Source organism: Emys orbicularis, chromosome 3 (genome assembly GCF_028017835.1).
Source record: "Emys orbicularis isolate rEmyOrb1 chromosome 3, rEmyOrb1.hap1, whole genome shotgun sequence".
NCBI lineage: Eukaryota > Metazoa > Chordata > Testudines > Emydidae > Emys > Emys orbicularis.
In genome coordinates, this window is record NC_088685.1 from 106,750,234 (window position 1) to 106,765,983 (window position 15,750).

At 43.4% G+C, this 15,750-nt stretch overlaps 1 protein-coding gene across 1 annotated transcript in view; it reads right to left on the minus strand.

The window, feature by feature from the left end:
• The window catches only part of MAP7 (microtubule associated protein 7), a 187,082-nt gene that overhangs the window by 12,975 nt on the left and 158,357 nt on the right, over positions 1–15,750 (minus strand). Inside the window, exons 10-17 of the mRNA XM_065401434.1 lie at positions 14,890–14,984; positions 13,298–13,578; positions 7,234–7,414; positions 5,876–6,071; positions 4,165–4,266; positions 3,810–3,860; positions 3,654–3,711; positions 1,504–1,639 (exon numbers count right to left, since the gene is read on the minus strand). Coding sequence (XP_065257506.1) covers positions 1,504–1,639; positions 3,654–3,711; positions 3,810–3,860; positions 4,165–4,266; positions 5,876–6,071; positions 7,234–7,414; positions 13,298–13,578; positions 14,890–14,984 — 1,100 coding nt within the window. The remainder of the gene's footprint in view (positions 1–1,503; positions 1,640–3,653; positions 3,712–3,809; positions 3,861–4,164; positions 4,267–5,875; positions 6,072–7,233; positions 7,415–13,297; positions 13,579–14,889; positions 14,985–15,750) is intronic.

Here is a 15,750-nt window from a genome sequence, read left to right on the forward strand (position 1 = left end):
AGGGGAGGCAGCCGTGGAGGCCAAGGGCTATATTAGCAGCTGAGGAGCATTCTCATTGTTACTCCCTGGGCTGAGAGAATGACTCCATCCCCTAGGAACCCTTCAGGAAACTCCCCGGTGCAAAGCCACTTACTCAGGTTTTGCCTAGAGAAGAGAATTTGGGCCATCATATCAACCCCCTTCAAACCAAGTGCAAGACCGTTTCGGCAAAAGCCAAATCTTGCTTGTGCAGTGCAGAGATTTAGTAAATGTCCAGAGTCACTCAGCCAAAGCTGCTATGTTGCTGCCTTTCTTTATACAGAGTAATATATTCTTTCTGGTTTTGTTGTTTCCGCTGCATGATGTTTATTCATTCCTTACCTTGGCTGCTCTGAGGTTCTTTCTACTCTAAATATGATGCTACATGACAGCAATTATTAGAAAGGCATATATTATATTACAAACATCAAGGTGCATTTAAGATGGAGAAATAATTAGAATTTAATAGCTGCCTTAATAACGGCTTTATGCAGTTCATCTAACACAGTTCAACGTTCAGTGTCACTGACACAGCTTCTCTCAGGAGGGGCCTCCTTGTCAGTGTGACAGGAGGTGACGAATCCCTCAGGCTTGTAGAGATATTGAGATTTCCTCCTTTAATTAGGGCCAATCTTACTGCAGAGCATACTGCCCATTAAAGTCTGTTTGCCGGATTTTTCATTGATATTTTGGCTCTAGCTGCATAAATCATGAACTCACAATGGGGTAATTTGGTTTTCTGCAATGCAATACGAGAAGAGCAAATACTGAAACCGAGAAAAACTGACAGCTCAACCCCACAGGACACCAGCCTTTACTTGACTAAATACAAATGTTTTCAAGCATTTCAACAGAATTTTTCAAAGTGTGCACAACTTGCCCCATGGCTACAGGGACCTGCAACATCAAATGCCTGGCTTACAAAACTACCTTTACAGGGAATGAATGCTTTTAATCAACACAGGATAATTCTCTAACTGCCATCAAGTAACTTGTCAAGTGATCAGTATTTGTTAACACTCTGAAGAGTACAAAGACAACTAGCCTAAAAGCAAAGCACTCCACACTGCATGCAGGAAAACTAATGCTGTGAATGCAAAATAGCTTTAGAAAGCATTTTTTTGTAACAGGTGTGCATAGCCAATAATATTTCAATTCTTGGAAATGAACAAGAAAAATTGTCCTTCCCCCTTGAGATTTAACATCTATAGTATTTGCTGGCAAACAGCAAATTTATTTTCAAATAATATTGCGAAGAGTAAGATTGCTATGGTTTTACTAATTTCATCACTACAACCAGATAAAAATAGGTCACTTCTAAGTGAAATATGTTCAAACTTCCTTTTCTGAGCATTGGGGAGAAAAAACAAAAAACAGTGGAGAAAAGAACAATGTTTATCCTTCATTAAATAAATGGAATAAACAAACTTTATTTTAACATCCCTCACCCTGTAAACTTTTTATATTCCTCATGACTATGCTCACCTGTCCATATTTACTGTAGGTTGATGTGAAATGACTATCTGTGAGTGGGTTACCGATTCCCCATTGTGTGGTGATTCTGTCACATGCTGAAGCTGAGATGCCACTACAGATTCTAAGGGAGATGTGGGACTGGTTGCTAGAAGAAAGGAGAAAAAAAAAAAAAGTCCACAAAAATTTAAAGAAAGACAGTCTGCCCAGAAAATAGGATAAAAAACCCCTAAATCCTGTACAGTTAAGAATGCTTTGATCAGTAATAATACATATCAAGTTTGGGTTCCATCTTAACAATTTAATATAACTCAGTCAGAAATGAATAAACAAAATTCCAATGTAAAATGTATTTCTTCGGAACAGCAGCAAATTTCAACCTTTGGTCTGTGTTATACAGGAAGTCAGACTAGATGATTACAACGGTCCCTTCTAGTCTTGGAATCTATGTAAATGCTGTACATAAACTTATTTCCATGTAGAGAGAGTGTGATGTTTTCAGTCTTCACTACACACACACACACACAGGATGACATATGTAACTGCCCCACCTGCAATCTACAAAAGCAGAAACTACAACTTTTAGTTTTATATTTAGGTGGTGGGGAAATTAGGGACATAGTTCATGTCTTCTAGGTACTGCCATAACCCTGCAGCTGTGCATAATCTTACCAAGGATTGTAAAACCCAAGAGCAAATTTTTGAGAGATGAGGATAAACTTTCAGTCTTAACTCTGGCTTCTGTAGACTTATATAAATATATGTGATTTTCATTTTGCTTAGTAAAACATGCTAAAACCCCCTCAAAAATTAAGAAATAGTGCCCCCAACCAACTGTATCAAAACCTAATAGGTTACTGCTACTGAAAGGTGTTTATCTGACAGTCCTAAACTTATTCAAAAACAGGCAGTGTAAGCTTCTCCACATTGTTCTACCAGTGTGCCTCCACTCCCGACCTGGAGGGCTCATCACTAGAGGTCAGTCGAAAGGATTTTAGACTCTTAAGTGCCTAGATCTCATTTGAAAAGGGGATTGAGACGCCTCAATCAGTTCGGCATTGTGCTGCTGAGCGCAGCAAATCCTAAATGCCTTTAGGAATCTGGGCCTAAGTCCCTATTATTTTTATTAATAATAATTATACTTGGCTCTAAGACTGCACCTTCCATATGCAGATCTTTACAATGTGCTTTACAAATATTAACCTACTATTTATTATTGACTAGACTGAGTGTTTACTCTCAGGCCTGGGTCAGAGCAACTCCAGAAGGAATTGTTACTCAGGGACACTGCTCAGAGTCAACTTTCCTCAGGAGGTCCAGCTTTGCCTGGTGGGAAGGGAGGGGCCATATGCTGCATCAGATGCTGAATGCTCCCCAGCCAGCCAACTTCACTAGCTGATGCATATGTGTGGAGAGGAGGAGAAAACAGAGCCCTTGAATTGCATGAGCAGCCCCTTTTCTCCCTGCACTCAGACTCACAATATGGATAAGCCCTGTGCAGTGGCAGAGAGGGTGGAGGGGATTGGTCACAAATAGGCTCTAAATCAATAAATTAAATAGGCTCAGGCAATGACTTTTGGATATTTTATATCTACTAATACCCTGTATTGACTATTATTTATTCAGCACTATGAAGTTATATATAAGTGACAAGTACTATTAAGCATTATGACTAATATCAAATTTCAGCCTTGAGCAAATTTGTTTCAATGACTGAGATAAAATAAAATCCTAAAAATAGGGGTTAATATGGAAAACCCTGAGAGAACAGGCTCTTATAGCTGTAACACTACTCCAGTAAAATGGTAGAATCAGCACTGTCAAACTTAATACAACTATCATAATTAACTTGTTCATTTTCACTCTAAAGAACATTCCCACAAGCGACGATAACACAGACATTTTCTTGCAAAGCACTGAGCTACATAGCTCTAAAGGAAATATTCACGGTGGTAACATTCTAAAAAAAAAAAATCTTAGAAATTTCTCATTTAGAAATTTTAAATAATTAAAATCTACTCAAAAACTGAGTGAGTCCGTTGTGTTCTTGACATTTATATCAGCTAGCTTGGATTGCAAAATTCCAAAATCCTATCAACCTCAATTCATTTGGCTATGTATTTCTTCTTGTTCTGGGCTAAGAGCAGAGTCAAATGCCATACCTGTTTCTCCAGTAACATTTGCCTTAGATATCTCTCCATTTTGCTGTTCATTAGATTTCTATAAAGGAAACACAGTTTTGTAAATTAAAAGCAGCACTGGAGAAAAGGGAAACATATGCCCAGGTGTTTATATGGATGATGAAATGTAGCATATACCTTATCTACAGCTTCTGTGCGCCTAGTTCTTCTCATGATCTCCTCAAGTCGCTACAAAGAAAGTTACAAAGAAGGAAAATGTTTATTGACATTGATTTAAAAAATCACCCTAAAACCCATAATCTTTGGTAATGTATTAAAATTGGCATTTACCGAAGGAAAAAACCAACCTCTTGGGACTTGATCTAAATCCCATTAAATCAATGGGAGTCTTCCCATTAACTTCACTGGGCATGGATCCAACCTTTAGTGAATTTCTGAAGCAATAACTATATGTGTCTTTCTACAGTGCACATGCAAATAAACAAACTGCTGAGATATACAGTACCAAGATTCCCTGAATGCATTCGGTTACCTTCTTCCTTTCTAAGCGCTCTTGTTCTTCTCTTTGGGAACGCTTTTCACGCTCTAACCGAATCCGCTCTGCCTCTTCACTCTGGCGAGCTGCTTCTTCTTTCTGAGTAATGGGAAAGGAACAGAAATAGGGACTTATTCGCAATGTAATGGCTGATCCGCACTGGCATCTGCCTATCTTTGTATGACATTTTAATTTACAACCATCTGACAAGGAACTTTTGGGGTTATGTCATCAACAGAATTTTCAGACTGAAATGCAGGTTTCTTAATTAATGTCTGTGTTCTTCTTTCTTCTCTTAATTTTATGTAAATTAAAAAGCTGGTAATCTTGTTTGGTTCGGTGTCTGTTTTATGATGCATGCATGAATGCACAGAAGATGACTAATGAAAATGCATTTCCTAACCTAGCAGCTAGCAAAAGTGTTCATGAGACTAATGCACTAGGCTGATGAATGCTTTTGATAGGGTCAAAAGAAAGCAGCAGAATTCCCTCCTATTCTCCAGACACTGTCCTTGCTTAACAAAAGCAATGACAAACAGCCATATGCACACTTCCTGTTTTTTAATTAAATGTAAGGCTCCCTTGGGAGGTACCGTTGAAGGGCTTTCTCTGTAAGATAAGACTGTCTTGTATTATTGGAGGCACTATAATAGTTCCCTAGTTAAGGGTGCATTGAGATTTGCACTTAAAGAGGTTTCATCCTGTTTTATATATGAATATTATAGAGTATATGCCTCAATTTACAGCATGTACTCAGAGTACAGAATACATTTTCTGAAAATTTTCAGGTAAATGTCTTCATTAGTTTATAAGTTTAATTACTTTAATACGATCCTATATCTATCTATATCTATATATAGTGTGTGTTTTGTGTGTATTCTAGTCAGACTAAATTTACATATTTGTTGAGAGGATAAAATCATTAATGGTTATGAGGCACCCACATGCTAATGAGGGTTAGATAAGTATGTAGATAGAAGAGGAATCTAAGTGCTTTGCATATATTAAATAATTTAACCTCACAGCAGCCCTACTGCAGCTGGTAAAACAGCATTATTATCCCCATTCTACAGATGGTAAACTGAGGCAGAAAGCTCAAAGACCCAATTGTGATACTCTTACCTTGAGTGGTACCTTCCTTCTTGACTGCTTTCAATAACACTACTCGAAGGGCAAGGTGCTATTCAACATAAGTAAGAGTATCAACATCTGTTCCTAAACCACGAGCCCCGCACAGGCAGTATCAGTGTAAGGATTAGAATTCTGGAGTTTTGGATTTCCTTTCCTATGCTAAGTCCTCAGCTTCTCTCCTATAGGCGTCCAGAACTAACTCTGAATAGTAAAATTACCTTGGCATCTAGCATGTTAAAACTGTAGGGCCCAAATTCTCCTGTGGTATAACTCCACTTAATTCAAGAATTTGGCCCATAATATTAAGGGGCTAATTTTAAATTAAAAACCTATAGAAAAAATTAAATTAAAAAAAAAGTCCTATAGAAAAAGATCCACCCGCTGCTAGATTTTTCCACGGAGAGAAATACATCCCAGCTGTTCTGTACCCATCTATGAAAGCAAGAGTCAGTCCATAAGTCACTTAAATTTGTAATATAACCTGCACATCCAAAAGGAAATCTAGAGCTGCCCAGGAGATTATTAAGCCAAATCACCACCACACAGCCTGGTATGAGAACTCCATGGAGAAGCATACTTGTTTCTGAATGCGCTCCATCTCCTCCTTCTCTTTCTGGTCTCTTTCTTCTGCCTGCCGGCGTAGCTCTTCTTCCTTTTCTCGCTCCTGCTCTACCTCCCTTCGCTTTCTCTCCGCCTCTTGCCTGCGAGCCTCCTCCTCCTCCCGGCGAGCTCTCTCTTCAGCTATCTTCTGTGACAACGCCTCCTTCTTTAGCCTGTGACCACGAAACACAAGTGTAAGAACGTGGGCGATTCTGGGCTACGGCAACAGCAGCACCGGACAGAACAATGAGATTTCTGACTCCGAGTGAAATGTAACAGAGGTGAGCATTAGTGCCCAAAGTGGTGATTCAGTTGGTGAGAGAAGGCAAAAGAAAGAGTGAGATATGCATCATTTACATCCAGAATTACTGGAGAGCTTTGGTATTAAATGAAAAAAGGGAAAGGCCTATAAACCACAGTTATTGGAAATCTAAAAACACTCCACGAAGACCCTACTAGCTATAGATATCATCATAGGCAGCGTGTGACTCTTTCATTTGGGGAGGCTTATGTGAGCACTGGAAGCTCCCTAGAAGTGTGGGGGGGGGCTGCCCCCACTTCCCGCTCAGCCTCTTCCCCCTCCCCACTGCTCATCCCTTGCCCTGAAAAGTGATGGGGCCATGGCCTTGTGGAGGAGGAGTCCCACAGCTGGGCCAGCCAGTGAGAGGCTGTGTGTGCTGATGCCAGAGCAACTCAGCTAAGGGGTGCCAGAAGAGGGAGGGGCCAGGGCCTCACTACTTTTTCCTGCCTTAAGGGTGACCAATAGGGGGAGGGGGTGGAGAGGAGCGAGTGGTGGGCAGGAGGCCTTGGAGGAGGGAGCAGCAAAGTGAGGGCGGGGCCTCGGGGGAAAAAGGCAGAGCAGGGGCAGGAAGAGGCGGAGCGAGGGCAGGGCCTCAAGGGAAGAGGCTGAGCAGGAGCCTCCCCAAGCCTCTCCACCCATGATTATCATAGCTTTGAGGATGAAGATAGCCATGGGCAGGATCCTCAGCTGGTACAAATCATCACAGCTTTACTGATTTCAGTTGGAGATATGGTGATTTGCACCAACTGAGGATCTGTCCTTCAGTCTCTCTGTTTAAAGCACTAAATGCACATATGAACAGATAGGACACATTTGTTAAGAAGTTTTTCAGATTTTTAGTCTCATTATTTTTCAGCTTGTGCGACTCATGTAAACAAAGCCTGACAAGACAATTATTTCTTCAGTTTGGATTTTCATGCTTCCTTTCCTTAAGGATTGGTTCTGAACCCTCCTTATTAAACACTATGGTAGCTACCAAAATGACAAAAAGATGCTAAAATGTATCCTCTCCACTGAGCAGATTTGGGTGTCACCTTTCAGTCTCTTCCCTCTCCTTCCTTTCTTGCTCCTCTCGTTCTCGCTGCTCACGGGCCAGCCGCCTCTTTTCAGTAAGCAGTCTTGTTGCTTCTTCCGGGTCAGTAGTACCTGCTGAAGCCTTGCTAGAAACAGGGGATGGTGAAGTTGCTGGTGGAGCAGGGGGCAAAGCTGGAGCAGCTATTGAAACAGGCAGAAAGGGAAAAATTCATCCATATAATGCTGTGTCAAAAATAATGACCCCCAACAGTGTATAATTGAATAAACCTCCCTAGGAGGATGGGAAATACAATTTGAAGTATGGGAGCTTTGATTATATAATATTTTCAGGCCCATAGGGATACATGAGAAGAAGTGGAAATCATTAGCTCCTGAGGTCCAGATTCCTTCGGAGGGAATTTTGCCCCCGTGCACCCACAGGAGCAGTTCCTGTTCAGGTGGAATTCTGCCAGGGAAGAGAGCAGCTTTAAACTCAGACTGGGGCACAACAGGAGCCCTGATGCTGGAAAAAGCCTAGGAGAGTTGCTGAATCAGCCCATTTCCCAGGTGGCCTGACCCTGCTTGGGCTGATCCCATTTTTGTATGTGTACTGATCGTAGTGCAGGGGTTGTGGGCAGTTTGCAATACTGTGTCCTCCCTTCTGGCCAGCTGTCTGGTCTCAGGGGCCTCAGCCAGGGTTCTGCTAATGCCATCAGGCCCTTCATTTCTGAAAGTGCCCTTCAATTAAGGAGGTCTTGTGAAAGCCCCCGTTAGCACAGCAATCCGCATCAGTTTGGCAGTTATTCAGCTGTTACCCACATAAAAATTACTTGGCAGATTCTTAGCACATTTCACTCTAGAATCTTAAAGAGCTTCACAACCATTAACTAACTAATCGTACACACACTTTACAGATGGGGACACCAAGTCTCTTGCTCAAGTTCACACAGTGTGCAAGTGACAGAGCTGGGAGTAGAACCTAGGAGTCTGGACTCCCAGTTCCCCATTCTAATTACTCCTTTGCTCACTCCAAAAATGTTGAGTGAGTAGCCGCCTTGATGTCAACTGTCCACCTACGGCCAGTTGCACACACAAGCCATCTCCTCCTTCCTTGTAACACAATGTCATGCTTGTTAGGTGCACCCTGCCTCAATCTGAAAGCTGCATTTGAGTCTGATCTTGAATATAGTTTTCGTAGGATAATTTGCAGGGGCAACTGTGACACAGTGAGGTCCTATAACATAACCAGTGACAGAACTGACAGTTCTGGTTTGTGTCATATAACATTTATTACTGGAGTGTACTTTTTCCTAAATAAAATATTAGTTCACATTTCTGTTCGGCTGCCTGGCTTCTGAATACCTGTCACTTCCCCCACAAACTATAGAGAAGATGAATTGAACTTTTTCCTCTAGAGGCCAGGCACACATTATTCAGGTACTGCTATCAATTTGTTAGCCAAACTGAAGGAAGCTCACCCAGACAAGCAGTAATGCTTCTGGCAGTGCCGGCGACATGTATAGGGAGATAGTTAGACTGACAATGATGTGGAAAACTACAGCCAGGCTGTAGGATTTGGGGGTGATGAATTGTTGCCTGATTCCTCCTAAATGTCACTGACGCATTGTAAATGAAAAAAGGAGAGGCTCTGTGAAGGGTTGAACTAGGCATTCCCTGCCTGCTGCCAGAGACCCCACTGCCTTGGAGCACCCTGCCCCAGGAAGCTGTCTGTAACAAGAGAAGGGCAGTGAGCCCAGACCTCTACGGGTTGCCTAGAGCAGCCTCTCAGAATCAGCTGCTGGTGGAACTAGTGAGACTTGGTCTTTTAGCGGCTTGAAGGGCCGGGGGTAGAGGCCAATCAGTGCTAGCAGACCAGATAAAAAAAGGCCAGTTCTGGGGCAGCCAAGGAAGGGTCTTTCCCCTGTCTTAATCCAAGAAGCCAGGCCTGGTCAGAGCCTAATTCTGACTGCAACCTTTGGCTTAAGTCAATGGAAGGCTTTTGTTTACTTTGGAGTGTAAGGCCCCTGTGGATCATCCTGAGTGGAACATTAATTTGACCAATGCAGGACTAGGTGAGCTCGCTTTGCAAGATGCTCCACTGGCTGAGGTGAGCCCGTGATAGGCTCTCAGATCTCCTCCAACCTCTCTAATCATTTCTTCTGCTTCTCATTAAGAGGATCCTCCTCTTGCCCACTCCTGCTTTCAGTGAGTGTTCCAAGGGGCTCTGTCCTTGCGCCCCTTCTCTTCTCTATCTGCACCTTCCCTCTGGGTAATCTCCTGGGCAAACACAAATTCAGCTACCATTTCTATGCTGACAACTCACAGACCTACCTCTTCATTCTGGACCCTTCTCCTCCTGTCCAAATTAAATTCTTTCCCTGTGTTTCTGGCATCTCCTCATGGGTGTCCAGCTTAAACTCAACATGGCCAAAACAGAGCAGGACAGCTCATTAAGGGAGTTGGGCTTAGCCTCACTTGTGATTAATTCGCTACCTCACAAGTGATAGGTTTGAGTTCAGGGATCAGATATTCCTTAGACAAAAGGCCAGCAAGCAGCTCATTCAGAGACAGAGTCTGGGCAAAGGCCAGGAAAGGAGCCGGGCAGAAGGACCTGGTCTATCTGTTTGATTTATGTTATACTATTTTGGTTCTGAGAACTAAACCCACCCCTGAAGAGAGGGACCCCAAAAGAGAGCACTTTTGGGAGCTTTGTTTGATGTACTGGCTGGTGAGTGACCCAGTAGGTTAGAAGAGCTCTTAATCATTCCACTTAAGCTCTTCTTCCTTCCCTCCTCTACCACTCACCGTGGCCACTACCACCACCATTCCACCATCGCTCAGGCCCATAACATGAGCATCATGTTATAGTTGGCCGTCTCTAGTTCCTCATATCCAAGTGTGTCCAAAACCTGGTGATTCTTCGTGCATAATCTCTCTAACATAGGGCCCTTCTTCTCCATCTACACAGCTAAAATCCTTATCCAGGATTTCATCATCTTGCATCTCAATGACTATTGCATCCTCTTCTCTGGCCCTGACAAAGTCAATCTTACCCCACTTACATCCACTGCTGCCCTTCGCTCCACTGCTCCCCTTGTGCCACTGCATCAAACACAAACTACTTGTCTTCACCTTCAAGGTCCTTCATGGTCTATTCCCACCCTACTTATGATCTCAGATGCAATCAAGATATTGACTCCTGTCTCCACTCAGCCAAGGACATCAGCCTCCATCACCACCTTGTTGAGTTTCCAAACAAGCACCTTCATGCTTTCTCCATGCGCCCCGTAAACGTCTGCAAAACTCAGTCATGATCCTTCTTCAAATCCTTTCTTAAAATTCTCTTTTGCTATGACGCCTACAAAAAACTTAACAGGTCAGGAATGGTCTCAGCACATCAGCTGCTTATCATACTGATCAGCATTGTCTCATTGTTTCCTTCTGTTCCAACAGTCCATTTGTTGTCTTTTGTCTTATGCTTAGATCATAGGCTCTGTGGGACAGGGACTGTCTTTCTGTTATGTGTCGGTAGAGTGACTAGCATAATGGGATCCTAGACAAGACTGGGGCTCTACGGGCTACCTATTAATTATAACAACAAAAGATAAGGACCAGCTCCTTTCTTAAAGGAATAGTGGACCCCAGCTGCATGTGCAGGGGTTCATGCAGTGTTGCTAACATTTAAAACATTTTTCAATGGACCTGCCTCCAAATCACCTAGGGATCTGAGTTTTGGCTGCACTCTGATGAAATAATTGCATTCTCTCCCCTCCCCTCTTGTCGATTTCTTTGATTATTTAAATGCAGAATCCAGAATAACAAAGAACAAGAATATCAGTGATCAGAACAACCATTTCATCCCTGTTCCTAGAATGACAAGGATATCAAATATGTGTCAGGGGAATACCAAAAATTATTTGTTCCTAAATACGATTTACTATCATAAAAGGGCTGTATTTTCTTCCTTCTGCCCTTTCACCATTTCATTATCACTGATTCACACATTCCATCTCCATATTATTTTTTCTTCTCAATTTTCTCTTCTATTCTTCTTTCACCTCTCCTTCTTTGCCTCCCCTTTTCTTTTCTGAAAAGCAGCAGCAACCTCTCATCTCATTCTGTCTCTTTCCTCTCTGCCTCACTGATGGTTGTGCAATCCCTTGCTGTATTTACTCCTGGGGGAATTCTGCACCACTGCACAAGCACATAATTAATGAGCCGTGCATATTTTAATTTTTTTGCACAGAAAAACGCTTCTGCTGAAAAGATGCCGCAGTTCTGCCTTTTTGCCCAACAGAGGGCACTGTGGCGCTAGAACACAGCTGCAGCTCCTAGCCAGCTAGAGAAGAGAAAGACCCTGCAGAGCCTTCTTTGCAGCGGGCCAGATCAGGAGACAGAGGCTATGGGGAGACAGACAGCGTGGGGTGCTGGGGGGGGTCAGATAGGGGTTCATAAGGGCTAGTGGGGGGGGAACAGACTGAATGGAAGTGGAGGCGCAGGGCTACAAGGGGGAAGGAGGTACAGGGCCACATGGTGATGGGGGAGGGAGTGCAGAGCTACACAGGGACAGAGGATGTCTGAGTGGGGGCACAGACACATGGGAACAGGGAAGGGGTGCAGGGACACATGGTGATGCGGGAGACGTGCCTGATTGAATAGGAGAGGCTAGGAGTCAGCCAGGGTCTGCATGGGGGAAGCTCCCTAACAGTCCCTCTCCGCCCCCCCAAAAAGACCTCTTCCATACTTTTCCCACTTATTCCCAACAACCCTCCAAGTTCACACCCAGGCTACTTCCCAGCAATTATTTGCCTCTCCCTCAGCTCCTCTGTTACCCCTGACTCCCCCCAGCCTTTGCATTGCTTCTGGGGGGTGCGGGAAATACAGTTCTGTGTTGTAGTTTAAATGAATTATTACGCAGAGTTCCATATTAATATGCCTAGTTAGGGATCTATTTGTCAAAAACCATTTTCTGAATCTTTTTTGTTGTCTATATTGTTACAGACATACTTGCTGACGGGTATTTTGAAATAAATGACCAAAAATAATTGAAAATGGTGTGATTATATTGTGTTATTTTGACAAATAAAATATGCAGAATTTGAAAATTTTGTGCGCAGAATTTTTAATTTTTTGGTGCATAATTCCCCCGGGAGTATTTATTCCATGTTATATTGCTTGTTCCCTCTTGTTCCCCACCTGGGTTTTCTTCTGTATTCCATTACCTCTACTTTATCCTGCCTTTATCCCCCATGGGCATGTGGTACCAGCATGGCTAAACTGGTACAGATCTAGTTTAATTAACACAGTTGGCATCTTTGCTTCTGTTCACTCATCAGCCAGGCCCTATATCACTGAGATATAATGTAGCTTACCCTCTGGTTTTATGCTGGCTTTCTGAGAACGATTTCAGCATTCACTACTATGGTCCCTTAAAACAACAAGCAGAAACAGAACACCAGCTTCTCCCACTGGTCAAAGGAGAAAACATCATTTATCCTGTTTTTCTTATGATCTTGTATCTGTCACTTGAATGGCTACCTACATATTTTTGGTTGTGTCTTGCTGCACCTGGATAGAACTGTATCTGCAGCAGTAAAATACTCCAGAGATTAATTTACCAGCAAATTTCTTACCATTAAAAATGAAGGACCGGGTAACCCTAGATTTCATTTTCCTGCCTTGGGCAATGCATCTTTGCATGACACTGAATTTTCCAGTAGGGAAATAATAAAAAGCCACTAGCAGACCTAGACATTCCTGTTGCCTGGGTTACTTCAGGAGATGGTTTCATGAGACACTCCCTCTAACGTTAGTGGCACGCAACAGTTGTTCCACTTTAACAGAGCTTGGAAAAGCAGTTGTATGAGGACATGAGAGTCAACCATGAATCACATTTTTGAGATGCAAGTTGTGCTAAGCCAGGTAAAGGATGAAATCAATAATGTATCACACGTCCGAAGGAATTTTTGAAGGACTGTACAAACCAAGTATTGAAGGAGAAGTACTGTGACTGATAAAGATGCAATAAACTGGTGGGAAGGGAAGAGGAAAAGAGAAGGATTCAAAAATATCCCTGATCCTTACCTTGAGCCGGCTCTAATTTGACAGAAAGACCTTCCCTGATTGCGGATTCTCCAGCACTTGCTGAAATTGCTTTACTCTCTCTTGTCTGTTCCTCAGCTGCCTTCTCAGGCTCCTTTTCCGGTCCTTTTTTCTGACTATCTGGTTTCAGCTCTTTTTTGCTCGGTCGGATATTGCCAGGGGAGGGAGGGCGCGTCTGAGAGGAGGGCACTTTGGAAGAGCCAGGTGGGGAGGTTATCTGTTTGGGGGTGCCAGGCAAAAAAGGCAAGGACTTGGATGCATGCCTGTTCAACCACAAAAAAAACAGAATGATGGCAATAGGTTGGGCACCTTTCTATTCCCTCTATAGATAAAAGCTGTAATAGCTCAAAAACAAACAATCATTACTTCAAGATCTCCCTCCCAACCAACAGGAAATCTGAACCATGTTGAGACAGAATAATATTATTTAGCTGTTATACAGAACTTTATCTTCAAAACTCTTTATAAACATTAACTAATTAATCCTCAATACACACCTGTGAGGAGGGCACTGACAGGATACAATCTTCCTTTCTCCCCTATCCCTAACCACTGAACGCTTTCCTTTTTAAAGATTTGTTCATTGTCTGGCTATCCCGGAAGGAGAACAGGAGACACTGGATATGGTTTAACCAGGGTGCAATTTTATTATTAGATGTCTGGGATTACCTGGCAGATAAAAGGTGTACAGTGCAGGTAACTCCATGATCATTTCAATATCTGCACTGGGAGCTTCCGTTAGCGCCCCCTCCCCCTTTCCATCCTGGTCCCCAATCACCCCATTGCTGGGACCTTACCATTCCCTTCCTCAAATGAGGGTTAAAGTGGGCTATAAATGGGGGGGGGGAGGGCGGGGAGGATTAGCTCCTTGCTGTGCCAGTCATAGGCATCTCGAACGCCCTCTGTTCTGTTCCTTTAACAAACACCTCCTTTAAATCCTTTACCAAGCCATTTATCTGGTCACTGTCTCCCTTCCGTACGGAGTATCTGCACTGGACATCCACCCCATACTGGCATAATGAGTTGTAACATCGTAGCCTAACTCCCTTCCCTACTCACCATAACAAAGCCCTCTCCGAACCTGCTGTGGGGAAGGCGAACCCTCCCACTCCACCTTGGCCAATCTGGTGGTGAGGGAAAGATTCCTTCCCAGCCCCCCTAGAAAGGAGTGACTAGTGCGATTGCCCTCAGCAGATCCTGACCAAACCTGGTATTTTGTCACTTCCAAGTGTAGGAGGGCGGGTGCTGCTCCGCCTGGTCTGGGGGTAAGGGGGCTTCTCCCGCCAGGCTTGCCCTTTATCAACTCCCCAGCCCTTCCAGTCCCTGGGGGAGGAGTCAGCATCCCCACGCTGTCCTGCTTCATTTCTGCAGCAGTGTCCATGCCTCACTATTTCCTCCCCCCTTACAGCAGTATGCCCCTTTCCCCAGCAAGCCAGACAATGTCCCTCCTCCACCCCCGCTTAAGGGGTCTTTTAATTGCCATTTTAATACATGTTTTCTGTTGCAGAGTCACTCAATGAGCACAACAAGGAAAGCTTAATATAGCTGAATCCCAGCATCTGTACTTCACTTACCAAACTGGGGAGAGAGCTAGTGATCTAGTTTTGGGATTGGAAGGAGAGTGAAGTCTCTTTACGCTGGAGGAGAGGTCCTTTTCTTTTTTTTCAGTCTAAGGATCAGCAAATAAACAGAAAATCATATTGCACGAGTAATTCCCATGGGCAAAGGACTACACTTTCAGCATAGGAAAACGAGAAATCAGTGCTGCCTCAGCACTTTCTACAGCCTGGCTGGTAAGTGTACGAACATGACTCCTGTAACAAATGTAATGATGTTTTGTGCCGGGAAATGAGCATTTGATAGTATGCACGCATATTAGGGCAGGTCTACACTTACTTCCTGGTCCGGCCGTAAGCAATCGATCTTCTGGGATCGATTTATCGCGTCTTGTCTAGACGCGATAAATCGATCCCGGAAGTGCTCGCCATCGACGCCGGTACTCCAGCTCGGCGAGAGGAGTACGCGGCATCGACGGGGGAGCCTGCCTGCCACGTCTGGACCCGCGGTAAGTTCGAACTAAGGTACTTCGAATTCAGCTACGTTATTAACGTAGCTGAATTTGCGTACCTTAGTTCGAAGTGGGGGGTTAGTGTGGACCAGGCCTTAGTCACTTTGTGCTATCCGAAGATGCTACGGAAAACTTTTCAAAAAAGGCTTAAATTGATACAGACAGATAATTATCCTTTTTTAAAGTTTTTCTCTTCACTGTTTGCAATACCCATGCAGATGCTTGAAATTAACACTTCATTCACTACAAATGTTCTATTTCTTCAGTTGGCCAAGAGCAAGTTCCCATCCCCCATTCCCGACAAATTGCTTATGGAGCTCAAGTGTACATGGCTTTATTTATTTTGTTTCCTTGTTTATGTGCTAGC